The sequence below is a fragment of the Borostomias antarcticus genome (genome assembly GCF_949987555.1).
Source record: "Borostomias antarcticus genome assembly, chromosome: 18".
Classification (NCBI taxonomy): Eukaryota; Metazoa; Chordata; class Actinopteri; order Stomiiformes; family Stomiidae; genus Borostomias; species Borostomias antarcticus.
Genome location: NC_140251.1, coordinates 6,387,228 through 6,400,876, shown reverse-complemented (window position 1 = coordinate 6,400,876; position 13,649 = coordinate 6,387,228). Strand labels below are relative to the sequence as shown.

The window sequence follows — 13,649 nt, the reverse complement described above, 5'->3', positions numbered from 1 at the left end:
ACACGTTCAGTGGAGTGCTCATGTGGTTCTTTGTCAGAAATAATTGGTATGAGTTGAAAGCTGACATTTCACTGCCTTTTCAGTTTGCTGCAGAACTGGTGGTCTCGCCGGAAGATGAAGCAAGGGGGACAGAATGTGGAAAATAAAGTTCAGCTTCCACAATGGGACAAAGACTGGAACCTACAACCAATGAACGCCCATGGACTAGTGGATGAATATCTAGAAATGGGTACGATTATTATTATTAATCACTTTTAATCATCACAACCTCTTAGAATTAATTATACAGTTTAATCTTTCTCTTAGAATTTTACTTCAGTCCGTTAAAATGTGTCTGTTGCTACTGTACATCTACATGTTAAATGTACTTCACTTATATAGCACTTTTATCCAAAGAACCTCACAATGGCCTCTCATTCACTCATTCATGCACACATTCACACACGGCGGAAGCTGCCATGCAAGGTGCTAGCCTGCTCATTGGGAGCAATTTATGGTTCAGTGTCTTGTGTGAACCGCCGACCCAGCAGTCATTGGATGACCTACTCTGCCTCCTAAGCCTCGGCTAACATCGGCTACAGATTCAGAATCAGAAACGTTTATTGCCGTGTAAGTTTACAGTTTACACTAGGAATACTTGGAATTTGTCTCGGTCGATGGTGCATAACATGGAGCCAAACATTGGACAGTTTGCAGGGACGAGATGGGACTGTGCAAAGACAGGACAGTGCAAACGATCAGTACAAAATACGAATACTAAAGAAACAATGCGGAGTGCAGACACAGAGATTGCGGACGAGATTCAGATTCAACGTGTCGACCCATCACTAGAGTACTGTACATCTGCACTCCGTCACTTCCCTCCGAGGCCAGCTGCATGCGGGCGGTTAACATCACCCCAAACTCCACCCACCCCCCCCCTCCTCTTCTCCAGTTCTCCAGTTCGGCTTCACCACCATCTTCGTGGCGGCGTTCCCTCTGGCCCCGCTCCTGGCGCTGCTCAACAACATCATCGAGATCCGTCTGGACGCCTACAAGTTCGTCACGCAGTGGAGGAGACCCATGCCCGCTCGTGCCACCGACATAGGTCAGCTGGTGTCCCCCTCACAACGACATGCAGTGCAGTAGGTCAGCCGGTGTCCACCTCACGACATAGGTCAGCTGGTGTCCTCTTCACAACGACATAGGTCAGCTGGTGTCCTCCTTATGACAACATACAGTAGGTCAGCTGATGTCCTCCTTACAACAACATACAGTAGGTCAGCTAATGTCCTCCTGACAACAACATACTAGTCAGTCAGTGTCCACCGCCTGAATTGATTCTTGATTCCTAGTAATAATGTGGTGTGTGTGTGTGTGTGTGTGTGTGTGTGTGTGTGTATGTGTACGTACGTGTGTGCCTGCATGTGTGTGTGTTTGTGTGTGTGTGTGAGTATGTATGTGTACCTATGCGTGTGTGCCTGCATGTGTGTGTGTGTGTGTGTGTGTGTGCCAGGCATCTGGCATGGCATCCTGGAGGGCATCGGCGTGCTGGCCGTCATCACCAACGCCTTCGTCATCGCCATCACCTCCGACTACATCCCCCGCTTCGTCTACGCCTTCAAATACGGCCCCTGCGTGGACAAGGGCTACCGCCATGAAAAGTACTCTTCCATCACTGTTACTGTATAATACAGTATTTTCTGTATACTTTGTGTGTACATTGTCATTGTTGTTTGCATGCTGTCACTGTTCTTGTATTTTTCTGTATTCTGTTACTGTATTACTGTATACAGTATGTTGTTTTTAAGCAGGGCACATCTGCAAAAGAGATGATCTCATTATGTTATTCACTGTCTAAACAAAGGCTTCTACTCTATATATCTATCTATCTAACAGGGTGTGTTTTAAGCGATGCAGCTGCTTCTATGCGTGACATGTGTGTGTGTGTCCGATTGTAGCATTAGATTTAGACCAATCAGCAGAGGGCAACAGTAGAGATTTCTCATAAACCCGCACTGCTTACTTCTCCACCTGGGGTGTGATTTTTAATTATCCCGTTCACAGAAACCAGGGCAGTTTTGACGGCCTGTGTTGGCCCTGGTTGTGAGTCACCTCTCTCACCCCCCCCCCCCCCCCCCTAGGTGTTTGCGAGGCTACATGAACAGCAGCTTGTCCGTGTTCGACATGGGCGAGCCAGACAACGGCAGCCAGGTCCAGTCCAGATACTGCAGGTACCGGGACTACCGAGCCCACCCCTGGAGCCTGGTGCCCTACGACTTCACCCTGCAGTTCTGGCACGTCCTGGCAGCTAGGCTGGCCTTCATCATCGTCTTCGAGGTCAGTCAGAACCCTCCCTCTCTCTCTCTCTCTCTCCCTCTCTCTCTCTCTTTCTCTCTCTCTCTTCGCTCTGGGTGTGGGTTGGATGCTTGAGGAGACATAACATCAAATCAAATCAAACTTTATTTGTATAGCACATTTCATACACAGAGGCAACACAATGCGCTTTACAGAAAGCAATGGGCGGTGGACATATGTCACACCCCTACATATTCCAGAGGGAAGTAAAAAAAAAAACTGGCCACCCAGGGGTCAGAAAAGTGAGCTGCAAAAATTCTTCCCTGACCTCTCTCAACGAGACGATTGAGCAAGCTCCTTGAAAATGTTTGTGTATTGGCTAAGAACATTTACTGAGCAATAAACATGGGCTAAATACTTCATAGGAGAGACATAACTATCAGTAGAGTAGATAAATAGTTACAGAGATGTTGCCTACAGTACATGGTCGGCCATTATGTGTTAGCTATCCCTGTAGTCTATAATATGATATGAATCATATAACAAATCACAGTAAGCACTTAGCAGACAGGCTCATAAAGAATGTACAGTAAACTAGGCACAGCCGCTAAGCAGAAGTGGGGAGACAAAAAGCAGAGAGCCAAGAGTAAAAAAGGTTGGGGGGTTGGCTGGATAGGGACAGCTGGCGACGGAGTGGGATGGAGCTGGACACGAGGATGGCTGACATGCAACTGCGTTCAAAGTCAGCACAATGGTTTACTGTAGATTATTTCACGCTCGGGTTTGATTGCCTGCTCCCCCCTAGCACCTGGTGTACGGGATCAAGTCCTTCATCGCGTACCTCATCCCGGACATGCCCAAGGACCTGTGTGACCGCATGCGACGGGAGAAGTACCTGATGCAGGAGATGATGTACGAGGCAGAGCTGGAGCACCTCCAGAAGGACAAGAAGACAAATGGCAGGCGTTATCACCACGAGTGGCCTTAGCTTGACCCCCCGTGCCCGCCCCCCTCGCCCTTACCTCCGCCACATGCACACGCGCACACACACCCCACAGGCAGCCCTCTTCATGTGGAAGAGCTAGCTCGGGGAGGCCGATTTCGCTGAAGCCACTCTATACGCCAAAGAGGCTCTCTTTAGTCGCTCGATCCGAGGCCCTCCTGCTCCCTCCTCCTGCCTTGTACATGTGTCCAGCCCCTCATGTCTGTTCTACGTCCAGAGTGTCGGTGCTTATCGGAGCAGCCCCCCCCTCCTTTCTCCCTTCTCAGCTTCATACAGCAGGCTGCCCTTGGCCTTGCACTGTGTTATGGCTTTGAAGGGGTGTCCTGTGCAATTTTAATGTTTACTATGCAGATCAAGGGCTGCAGATCACCACTGCTCTCTTCTCCCTCTCATAGCGTGCGCTTGCTCCCTCTCTCTTTCTTTCTCTCTCTCTCCCTCTCTCCGTCCCTCTCTCTCTCCTCTCTCTGCCTCTCTCTTTCTCTCTCTCTCTCTCCCTCTTTCTCTCTCCCTTTCTCTCTCCCTCTATTTCTCTCTCCCTCTCTCTCCTTCTCTATCTCCCTCTCTCTCTGTTTCTCTCCCTCTCTCCCTCTTTCTCTGTCTCTCTCGCTCTCTCTCTCTCTCTCCCTCTCTCTCTCCTTCTCTCTCCCTCTCTCTCTCTGTCTCTCTCTCTCTCTGTGGCAGCTAGCACCGTGCTGTAATAGTCCATTCTAGTGCAGCTCTCAACATGGCGGTGTTTGTCTCCCATGAATATCAGCGCAGTCACAGTACAGTAGGCCTACTGTATGTGAATGTGTTCTAATGTGGCACTTAGTGATTATTGTTGCAAAAGTGACTCTGGTGACGTGGCTACCAAAAATAATGGACAATGTTTATGCAAAATGACTGTATGTCGCCCTCGAAGCATGCTGGTTTATAATCACATTGGTTTGTTCGTCAACAGCATCGACAACTGTTGGAAGATGTTAACGTTCTGATCTTCGATAGAGGTTTTCTCTACAGAAATATGTAAAATGCATGGAAATATTGTTTTGTATTTTTGATAGACAAGGCCCCTGTCTTGATGCCTGGTTCACGTAAGTTTTTACCCAATGTGAGCTGTATGTTAGACTTTTATTTGTACTATTTATTCAGACTGCTGAGCTTGACTGTGTCCTGAGTTGGGGAAATGTGATCTAGTGTGATTTGATTGTGCCTACAGTTGTTGCAAACCACAAAATGTGTGTCACCAACATCACGTGTGCCTGTTTGTGCTGCAAGAAAAGTTATCTCCTATTTCTCCAGTGTGATCTACAACAAATCTCAGAACGGTCCAATAAGGATTGCACTGAAATGTGAACCATAGCCTGCACACCACTGTCAAAATCTGGGCTTTAGCTTCAATACTGATGAGTTCAGCTGAAAAGTAGAAAAATCACTAAAATATAAGTCCCATTATAGACTATGAACAGTCAGCTGCAGGGCTAAATCTGTTCTTCCATGCCCAGGATCTGTTCCTCATTTGCGACTGGAGGCAGTACAGTAAGTGTGGTGTCTGGGATAGATTGGACATACTTGTGGTTTGAATGTTCTGCCTATTATGGTGGAACGTCCCACATCCATGTTTCATACTCACCAAAAATGTTAACATTCAAACGCATGTCAGTCTTTAATTGAGCTCAGATGTTGAATGCCCACCATTCTCGTCAGAATGAGCATTGTACAAGATTACAGCAAGCATTTTCAGTCCTGAGACTTTCAGTCAAACCAACCAGGAAGCACAGAAGACATGTGTGAGGCTGAGATCAGACAACATCCTAACATTGTGTTAGAGACACATCAGTATATTTAAGATACATGCATACTTACATACAGTACGTTGTTTCATCACTGACTTGATCTCTTTGAATTTGGCCCAACGCCTTGACTGAAGGCCACGTTCTATGACTAATTTAGTTTGCACAATATATGTGTGGAGATTACAGAGGGTTAAATTTTTAATGTATTTGTTTAATGTATTATTGTAAATTTTTCTACTGTTAAGTTTGAGCTATCATTCTTAGTTTTTCTTTAGCTATGTACTGTAAATACTTTTCAGATGTGTCATTATAATGTGTCTAATATTTTTATAGGTTCTGAATGCAACCAGCATGTGATCATCTCTCTTACTAAATAAGGTCATGTAACTTACACTTTCCTCAGGTCTCCTCTGAATGTTTGCAGGTGATCAACTTTCTATCATCTTTTATTAGATGCTATCAAAGATAATTCAGCTTTTTAAGATATATATTTTTGCACTCTGCATTTGCATGACTAAAAAAAGGCACCATCACATTAGTCCGATGATTAAGCACCACAGAAGCACGATTTATAGTCTTGCAGCAAATCTTACACATAGTAAGAGATCTACACATTCTTGGGTAGATCGTTTTCTTTTAATTGAACATTATCTCAGTGATACTTCTTCCAGAATATAATGTTGAAAACCGTTTTAATTCTGTGGATTTGCTCAATATTTGTTTGATGTAAGGTTCAGTTCATATGATATGAAATAGACTGAGGAATGTTAAGAGATACTCCTCCCTGTGATGTGATTGGACATCTACAGTATGCATGCCGTAACCCTGACTACTCCACTTGAGCAGTGTCAAGAGCAAATATCAATTCATTAGTACAGTACATATTTAGTCCTGAGTATGCACGATTTACAGAGATTATCTGTGTTAAGTTAATGACAAAAAGTGTCTTCATTTGGCCACAGTTAATATTTCTTGTTTTTTTGTCATTATTGAACATAAAGTAAGGATTTTAAATTGATGGGATTATTGATAATTACCCTACTAGACTGACATTTCTGGCCACCAATATTCAAGAGAAGCATATTGTTTTATGTCACATTGTTGGTTTATGTCTTTGGACATTTATAGATTTTCTTGAATAGTGGGTTGGACTCACTGTTGGGACACTGCAGAGTCCCCTTGAGTGATAGATAGCGTTAAAGTCTAGAATCTGTAGATATTATGTTTTGTCTTCAGGAGGATCATGGCACGATTGGAACACTTTGGGGTTTTTCCTGGAAAAAAACACAGCGCTTTGTGAATGTGATTGCTGTTCCAGTATGGCAGCTCTAATGTTTTGATCTGGTGAGAGATATGGTGATTTTTAATAATTACTAATGGTAATGTGACCTTAATTATTTTCTCTGTCTCTGAGAGAAATAGGAATCAGCTGGTGTAACCTCCTCACTAACGCCACGATGCAGTCAGAACACTGTAGAAGAGTTCTGGTGATTGTATTATTCAGTAATAAAGTGATGAGCTACATTCCTGAGAAGGCAGATTATCCTCTTATAGTATTGCTCTGATTGAGGGTTGTGTTGGAGCTGCTGTAGGGCTAACAGAAGAGGAAGCACAGTAGACCGTAGACTTTACTGTAGGATGTAATCTGTTGTGACATGAAGTGTATCGATTACATTGTTTACTTCATCCCTGTTTACATGTACAAACATAGAGAACTGTAAAAAAAACTAAGAAAAACAATGGGGGGGGGGGAGTGACATATAGAACAGCATAATTTGGATATCATTCTTTTCTGGAATAAATCATGGATTGGATTTTTAAATCAAATACTCTTGAGTATTCTTTTTTCAGGAGCCAACTTATTAACTTCACACACACCACGTACCATACTCCAGATACTAGCTACCTATATAGGGATACTGTATAGTGTTGTAGATGATTGCATTTGAAAACTCTGTGTCTCCTGGGTAAAGCCAGCGTTGCTGTAGGATTGTTGCTGTAGGTTGTAACTATTCCTCGGACCTTTTCCCCTGAGGGCTTTTCGGCCGGTGGCCTTGTGATCCCGGTGTCCCTCAGATGCGACTGTCAGATCTGGATTCTCTGAATTCTGATGGACAAAAGAGAAGTGCTGGTTGTATTCTTCTGGTGCAACCATGTAGGCCTACCACCTTCCTCAGAACCAACGCTGATTGTTGATTGCGAGATCGTTTTCTCATCTGGCACAAATGGATCTCTATGGAGAATATCCAGACTGATTTGCGAAAGAAAGAATGTGAGCTCGTGAAATCACGAGGCTAATGTAGCCCAGTTGTTCATCAGGATCAGAATTCATATTCACTCACCTGTTTTCCCTCATTGTGACTGACGCCACACCAGCACATTTCCTTGTACTTTTTGGACCAGAAGCAGCAGAGATTGCACACGGGTCTTATCAAGAGCGGCTTCACATCCTGGCCCCTGTTGGATCCTAGCAAGGAGAGGTGGTCCAATTTTGGACGCAGAAGAAGAATGGTTATCACATTTTAAATACTGTGTATGCGAGGTACAGTATGCAACCTTTAGTCAGCTGTGTAATGGATTGGAACATGAAGGAATGTGTGGGGTTGGGCCGTTAGATAAAGACAGCTGCAGTTTAATTCCTAACCAGGGCTGAAAAGTCTGTCAGACAGTATGATGATGACACAGACAGTGTTTAAACCACAATGAAATAGATTTCCACCATTCTGCCTCCCAGTCAGACAGCAGGCCGGTGATCGGTCTCTTAAGAGCGTGTGTGTGTGTGTGTGTGTGTGTGTGTGTGTGTGTGTGTGTGTGTGTGTGTGTGTGTGTGTGTGTGTGTGTGTGTGTGTGAGAACAGTGAGTTATGCCCCCCGGTGCACACACGCTGTACCAGTGAGGGCGGTAAGCAGCAGACCAGCTGTGACAGTGGCCATAAATCCCAGTGCGCTGTAGTACAGATAGGACATTTCATACCAGGACTCAGCCATAGAGGACCTGCAGAGGAGAAAGGAGTCACAACACGCTGCAGCCACATGTTACAAACAAGATCAACACAAGGGTTTCTTTCATGTCCAATGTAATGAAACATATTATTTATATTTACTGCTGTCATTAAACAGTATTTCACACCATTAGGCCTATAGTAGATATAAAGTGTTGGCGACTCCACCTGGGTGAGAGAGGAAGGTCGGGGTAGAGTGGAGCCGGGGTGACGGCCGAGGCAGAGGAGTTGGCCTGGGTACACTGGTCAGTGCTGAGGGTTAGAGGCCTGGTGTGGTTGCTCTGGGCTGGGTGAAGGAAGCCCCCCACGCCAGCCCAGAACGAGAGAGTGATGCCCACCATCAATCCCCCGGCAGCACCCTACGCACACACGCGCGCACGCGCACACACACACACCGTAGGCTTAGAGGGCATCTCTCTTTCTCTCTCTCACACACACACACACACACCATAGGCTTAAAGGACATCTCTCGCACACACAGACACACGCCATAGGGTTAGGGGGCATCTTACACACACAGTTAATACAGTACAGACATCTGAAATAGTTCTGGTGGCACTTAGGGTTTGTGATGTATGGTTATGTTCACAGTGCTGACCTTTGAACCAGTCCAAGGAAAGACTATTCCCAGAAAGAACAGCCCGAGCATGGGACCTCCACACATTCCATGGATGCTCAGGGCAGCCTGGCCATCGGAGGGCAGGTGAACACACACACACACACACACACACACACAAATCAAGATAGGTTCACTGAGTAGGTCTCTACCGTTCCAAGGGTTTTTTGCAATCCCACTCAGCATTTACCTGCACGATTGCCCCCAAGTAGGACGCAGCGATGGCCATCGAGGTGCAGATTACGCCAAACACAACACCTGTAGGAACGTAGGACGTTTCTGAGCTGTGTACTCGGGCATTATTTAATAAAAAAAAAAGTGTATTTAATACATATTTGTGCAGCTTGTGTCAACTGCTCTCTTACATGATGTGCAGAATGTGGTACGTGTTGTCAACCTATTTCTGCAGCACTTTTATACATCTCTCTCTCTGAAGACTGCATTCGTCTTTCACATACAGTACAAGAGAAAGGAATATTTACACAGTCCTTTGCTGATCCATGCATTGGCGGTGTTGGACAGGTTTGTACAACACTGCTTAACAAAGTCCTCATAGGTTACTGTTGCTAGGGCATTGATGCTGGCAGCCACAGTACTAAGGGGTAAAATAATACAGTTTGTGAATAAGATCTCTTAGACATCACATCATATTTCATATCTCACAGTTCAATAAAGGCAAAACCTTGCATGTTATGTAAAGTCACCCTGGCAATTCTACTCCAACCTTAGAGTTCCACTGAAGGCACAAGCGACAAACAGTCCTGGAAGACCTGGGAACTGGCCAAGGATGTCCATGACAAAGTAAGGCATGAGCTGTAGAAATATAAGATGCAGTAGTTCTAGTGAGAAATTAGACAGAGGCATTATCGCTAAACACAGGCATTAGCACAGCTCAAGATTCATACCATAACTCGCCTGGTCAGGATTCATACCGTAACTCACCTGGCCAGGATTCATACTGTAACTCACCTGGTCAGGATTTATTCAGTAACTCGCCTGGTCAGGATTCATACCATAACTCACCTGGTCAAGATTCATAATGTAACTCACCTGGTCAGGATTCATACCGTAACTCACCTGGTCAAGATTCATAATGTAACTCACCTGGTCAGGATTCATACCGTAACTCATCAAGATTCATAGCGTAACTCACCTGGTCAAGATTCATAATGTAACTCACCTGGTAAGGCTTCATACCGTAACTCATCAAGATTCAAAGTGTAACTCACCTGGTCAAGATTCATAATGTAACTCACCTGGTCAGGATTCATACCGTAACTCATCAAGATTCATAGCTTAACTCACCTGGTCAGGGGCGGATATAAACCTGGCCGACCAGGGATCACAGTGAGCGTAGAAAGCGTACATGATGAGGCCAGACAACACGGCACACACCAGGATGACCAGGAGACCCAGGAGGTTGAGGTAGAGAGCTCTGAAAGGAGACGATCGCTGTGCGGTTTAGTTTCATTTTCTTCTTCAACTGCACACTTCAGCATTGTGTGGATTCTGTGCTTATAAGCATTAGCCTTCGAGTACAACTGTGATCATTCAAGTTTGTGTGGAATAAAGATGTATTCAGACCAGCTGAGTGGCCTTGTGGTTAGAGTGTCCGCCCTGAGATTGGGAGTTACTTGTTTAGTTTTAGTTGACTAAATAGCATTACGATTTTAGTCAGCTGTATCTACAGTAGATTTAGTGGACTAAAATCAAATGGGACACTAAAATCAAAAGTGTAATGCATTATTTAACCATTTCTCTAGAATTTCCAAATTCATATATACTCCTGGAAGAAACATCTATTAGATTGATGGTCAAAGCTACTTAATTACATTTCTATGCGCTCTCCCTGCCAAATCGTCCCTCAATAACATTTTCGTCTAGTTTTTATTTGTTGATGAAAATGTCAATAGATTTAAATTAGTTTTTATTTAGTTCACGTCTTCTGACGATAACTAAATAAAGGTCATTGATTAATCATTTTCATCATATTTTTCGTCAATGAAATTAACACTGCGGCTGAGTCATACCAAAGGCTATAAAAAATGGTACCCGATGCCTCCCTGCTTGGCACTCAGCATCAAGGTTTGGATTGGGGGTAAGTCCCTGCGACGTAGTAGCGTTATGTCCAGGGGGTGTACTTATACATCAAGTTGCCTCATGGAATCAGGAGATAGACTCCAGCCCTATTGGCCACTATGCTCGAGAACCATTGGTTCTCAAGGCTTCTACGAAGGAGACTAGTCCTATGATACATTAAGTAGCAACAGCAGAAGCTTACAGTCGGGCGTGGGTCTCGGTCTTGCAGGATATGCATCTCTGAATGGTAGACTGGTTAACCCCATAGACCCCCAGCCAGGTAAACGTCCCTCCGATGGAAATAGTCCAGAACGTGTGCCGTCTCAAGGGGTTGGGGTCAAAGCTAAGGACAAAGATCACTGTCTTTCGTCAAAGGTAATGTATCTTTAACATCCGCATTGAGAGTGTGATGAAATTGAATATAGTAGAAGATGATGGTTTACATTCTTGTACGATGCCATCTGAAGGCTGAACTCACTCAAAGACAGTGAGCCTGCCGCCCGTCTGCGCTACCTCCCATGCAGACTCCAGACCCCCAGTCCTCCAGGCTCCCTGGACCAGCACAACCAAGAAGCCCACAACCATCACCACCATCTGAAACGTATCTGTCCACACCACTGCCTTCAGGCCTCCCTATATACAAACACACACACGTACACACACGCGCACACACATAAGCATGCACGCGCACACACATACGCACACACACCATGTGACTTCATCTCCGACCTCTGTAACCTTGCTCAGTGGTTAAATGCAATGTGTGGCGGTCAGTTTACGTTATCAATGTTTACACTGCAGAGACTATTTATTCCGACGCGCTACATGAGAAGAACCAGAGAGCCTGCATGTCAGGAAGGATGCACGGTCTCTGCTAGCCCATCAGCTCACCAGTGTGCAGTAGAAGGTACACACGATACCCGTGGCAAATATAGACCCCCAAAGGCTGAAGCCAGTCACTGCAAAGATATGGTGAGGTTCAGTTAAATTTCAGATTCATGTATTTGTTAGAATGAACGCATGCTCAGCCAGATAAATGTACCTTGATTTAAGGCCAGTGCAGGAGCATACACCACCACTCCTGTGTACAAGATCTGAAATATTCACAAGACCATTGTGATGTTTTGAGGATGAATACTGAAAACATGAATGGTTATTTACATAAATTGCATTGATTGTACGTATACGTACATAAAATGTAATATATAAACATTGTAGGCTATAGGCCTACTGTATGTATCCTTGAGCAAACATACCGTCTGCACCATGTAAATAAGAGTTGCAGCCAAGCGAACCCCCCTGCAGAACCGCATCTCCAGATACTACGGAGAACGTAGAGAACATAATCAAACGCAGGACTGCATCTCCAGATACTACGGAGAACGTAGAGAACATAATCAAACACAGGATGACAAATGAAAGGGTCAAAGTTCCCTATTCGACGGCACAGCAGCACATGTTTCTGATTTGTACCCAGACTTAAAGCTAGGTATCACTGGAAAGTTGAACCCCTATGAGAGACCACCCTTGGATGATGTAATTACCTGCAAGAGGAAGTGTAATTGTGAGGGCTAAACCCCCGGAGAGCGTTGCTTTCACAATGAAATATAGCTGACCTGATTAAGGGCATGAACTCTCTGGAGATCTGAGAACTTATAATTTTCCTGGCAAGTAGACATGTTTCAGAGTAGGACCTCATTAGAACAGCATAATGTAATATTTAAAAACAGGTTATTACTGAGTACTATGTGACATTACCTCATATGTACTTGTGATTCCTGATCTGTAAAAGACCGGCACAAAGAGTTCAGCTGTGGCGATCACCACGAGCGTGTACGCCAGGCCAAACAGGGCAAAGGACGCCCCGAAGCGGTACACGTCGGAAGGGGCCCCCAGGACGGTGACAGCCGACATGAAGCTGGCAGTGAGGGACAAGGCCACGGGGACGCAGGTCATCTGCCTGCCCCCCACCAAGAACTCGCTGGATGAGGCCTTCTTCCTGTCCTTCACGGCGAAAAATACCCCTATCCCAGAGGAGATCACAAACAGACAGGCAAACACCACATAGTCCCATGACTGGAAAGTCCCTACTCCAGGATCCAGGAACTTCATAGTAGCCAGCTACTGTGGGTGGACGATACTGTCAGGGCAGTAGCTCTCCTGGTTTGTTTTCCAAAGACTACTGTTTCATAACTGAATGCATCATGTGTTGACAAAGAGTTGATGATTTAGGGAGCTGCGCTGAATTGACAGTGTGACATTTTGCAGATGTAGTTTGTAGGATCACTCATCCAAAACCTGATAAAGCATTAACTTCTTTCATTCAGTCGAGTCCACAACTTATTGGTTTAACACAGTCAGTATGTTTCTACGTATTCTGCCTGTTTCAGTTGCACAAAAGTGAACATTTGCCAAAATCTGAGTGCTTTGATTATGTGGGTTCCTAATACAAGCTTTGTGTCACATTCAATAAAACATTCATATTTCTTAAAGTCGCACTGAAACGGAGGTTTGAGATCATCTAACTTCCGTAGTTTGACGTATTTCCGACGCAAACAAGCTATGAGGGTGGGACATATGTTTAGAGGAATTTGATTGGAACATTGACAAGTGGACAGGTTTTAAGAATTTTAGACAGATTCGATAGAAGTATAGCGTTGATTGACGGGTGGATGTTGTGAGATTATTGGCCTAAAATCTAAGGTACCTGTTGTCTTCATTGCACGTGACCTACCGTTTTCCAGGAAGTAAGAAATTATATACTTTGATATAAGTTCACAACAAAAGTAGAATTTTTTAATTTTTTTGGCATACATCGTTGAATAGGTGAACACCATGACCAATTATGTGAACCAAAATGGGACAGAATGCTTTTTTCATTTCAGTGCGACTTTAACG

At 44.6% G+C, this 13,649-nt stretch overlaps 2 protein-coding genes across 2 annotated transcripts in view; one reads left to right on the top strand and one right to left on the bottom strand.

The window, feature by feature from the left end:
- ano3 (anoctamin 3) overlaps nt 1–3,265 on the top strand; it is a gene marked incomplete at both ends in the record, with an annotated part of 30,328 nt that extends 27,063 nt beyond the window's left edge. The window contains 5 exons of the mRNA XM_084452888.1: nt 84–229; nt 935–1,087; nt 1,496–1,643; nt 2,124–2,319; nt 3,083–3,265. Of these exons, the coding sequence (XP_084309014.1) occupies nt 84–229; nt 935–1,087; nt 1,496–1,643; nt 2,124–2,319; nt 3,083–3,265 (826 nt within the window). The remainder of the gene's footprint in view (nt 1–83; nt 230–934; nt 1,088–1,495; nt 1,644–2,123; nt 2,320–3,082) is intronic.
- Nucleotides 3,266–6,808: 3,543 nt separating this feature from the next.
- slc5a12 (solute carrier family 5 member 12) lies at nt 6,809–12,863 on the bottom strand (the record flags this gene model as incomplete). The annotated part of the gene is made up of 15 exons (XM_084452459.1): nt 6,809–7,162; nt 7,398–7,522; nt 7,946–8,049; nt 8,225–8,415; nt 8,655–8,741; nt 8,863–8,930; nt 9,155–9,267; nt 9,397–9,485; nt 9,978–10,107; nt 10,954–11,094; nt 11,230–11,384; nt 11,643–11,710; nt 11,794–11,845; nt 12,008–12,073; nt 12,510–12,863. 15 exons carry the CDS (start codon nt 12,861–12,863, stop codon nt 6,962–6,964), a joined length of 1,944 nt encoding a protein of 647 aa, XP_084308585.1. The 3' UTR covers nt 6,809–6,961.
- Nucleotides 12,864–13,649: the final 786 nt, after the last annotated feature.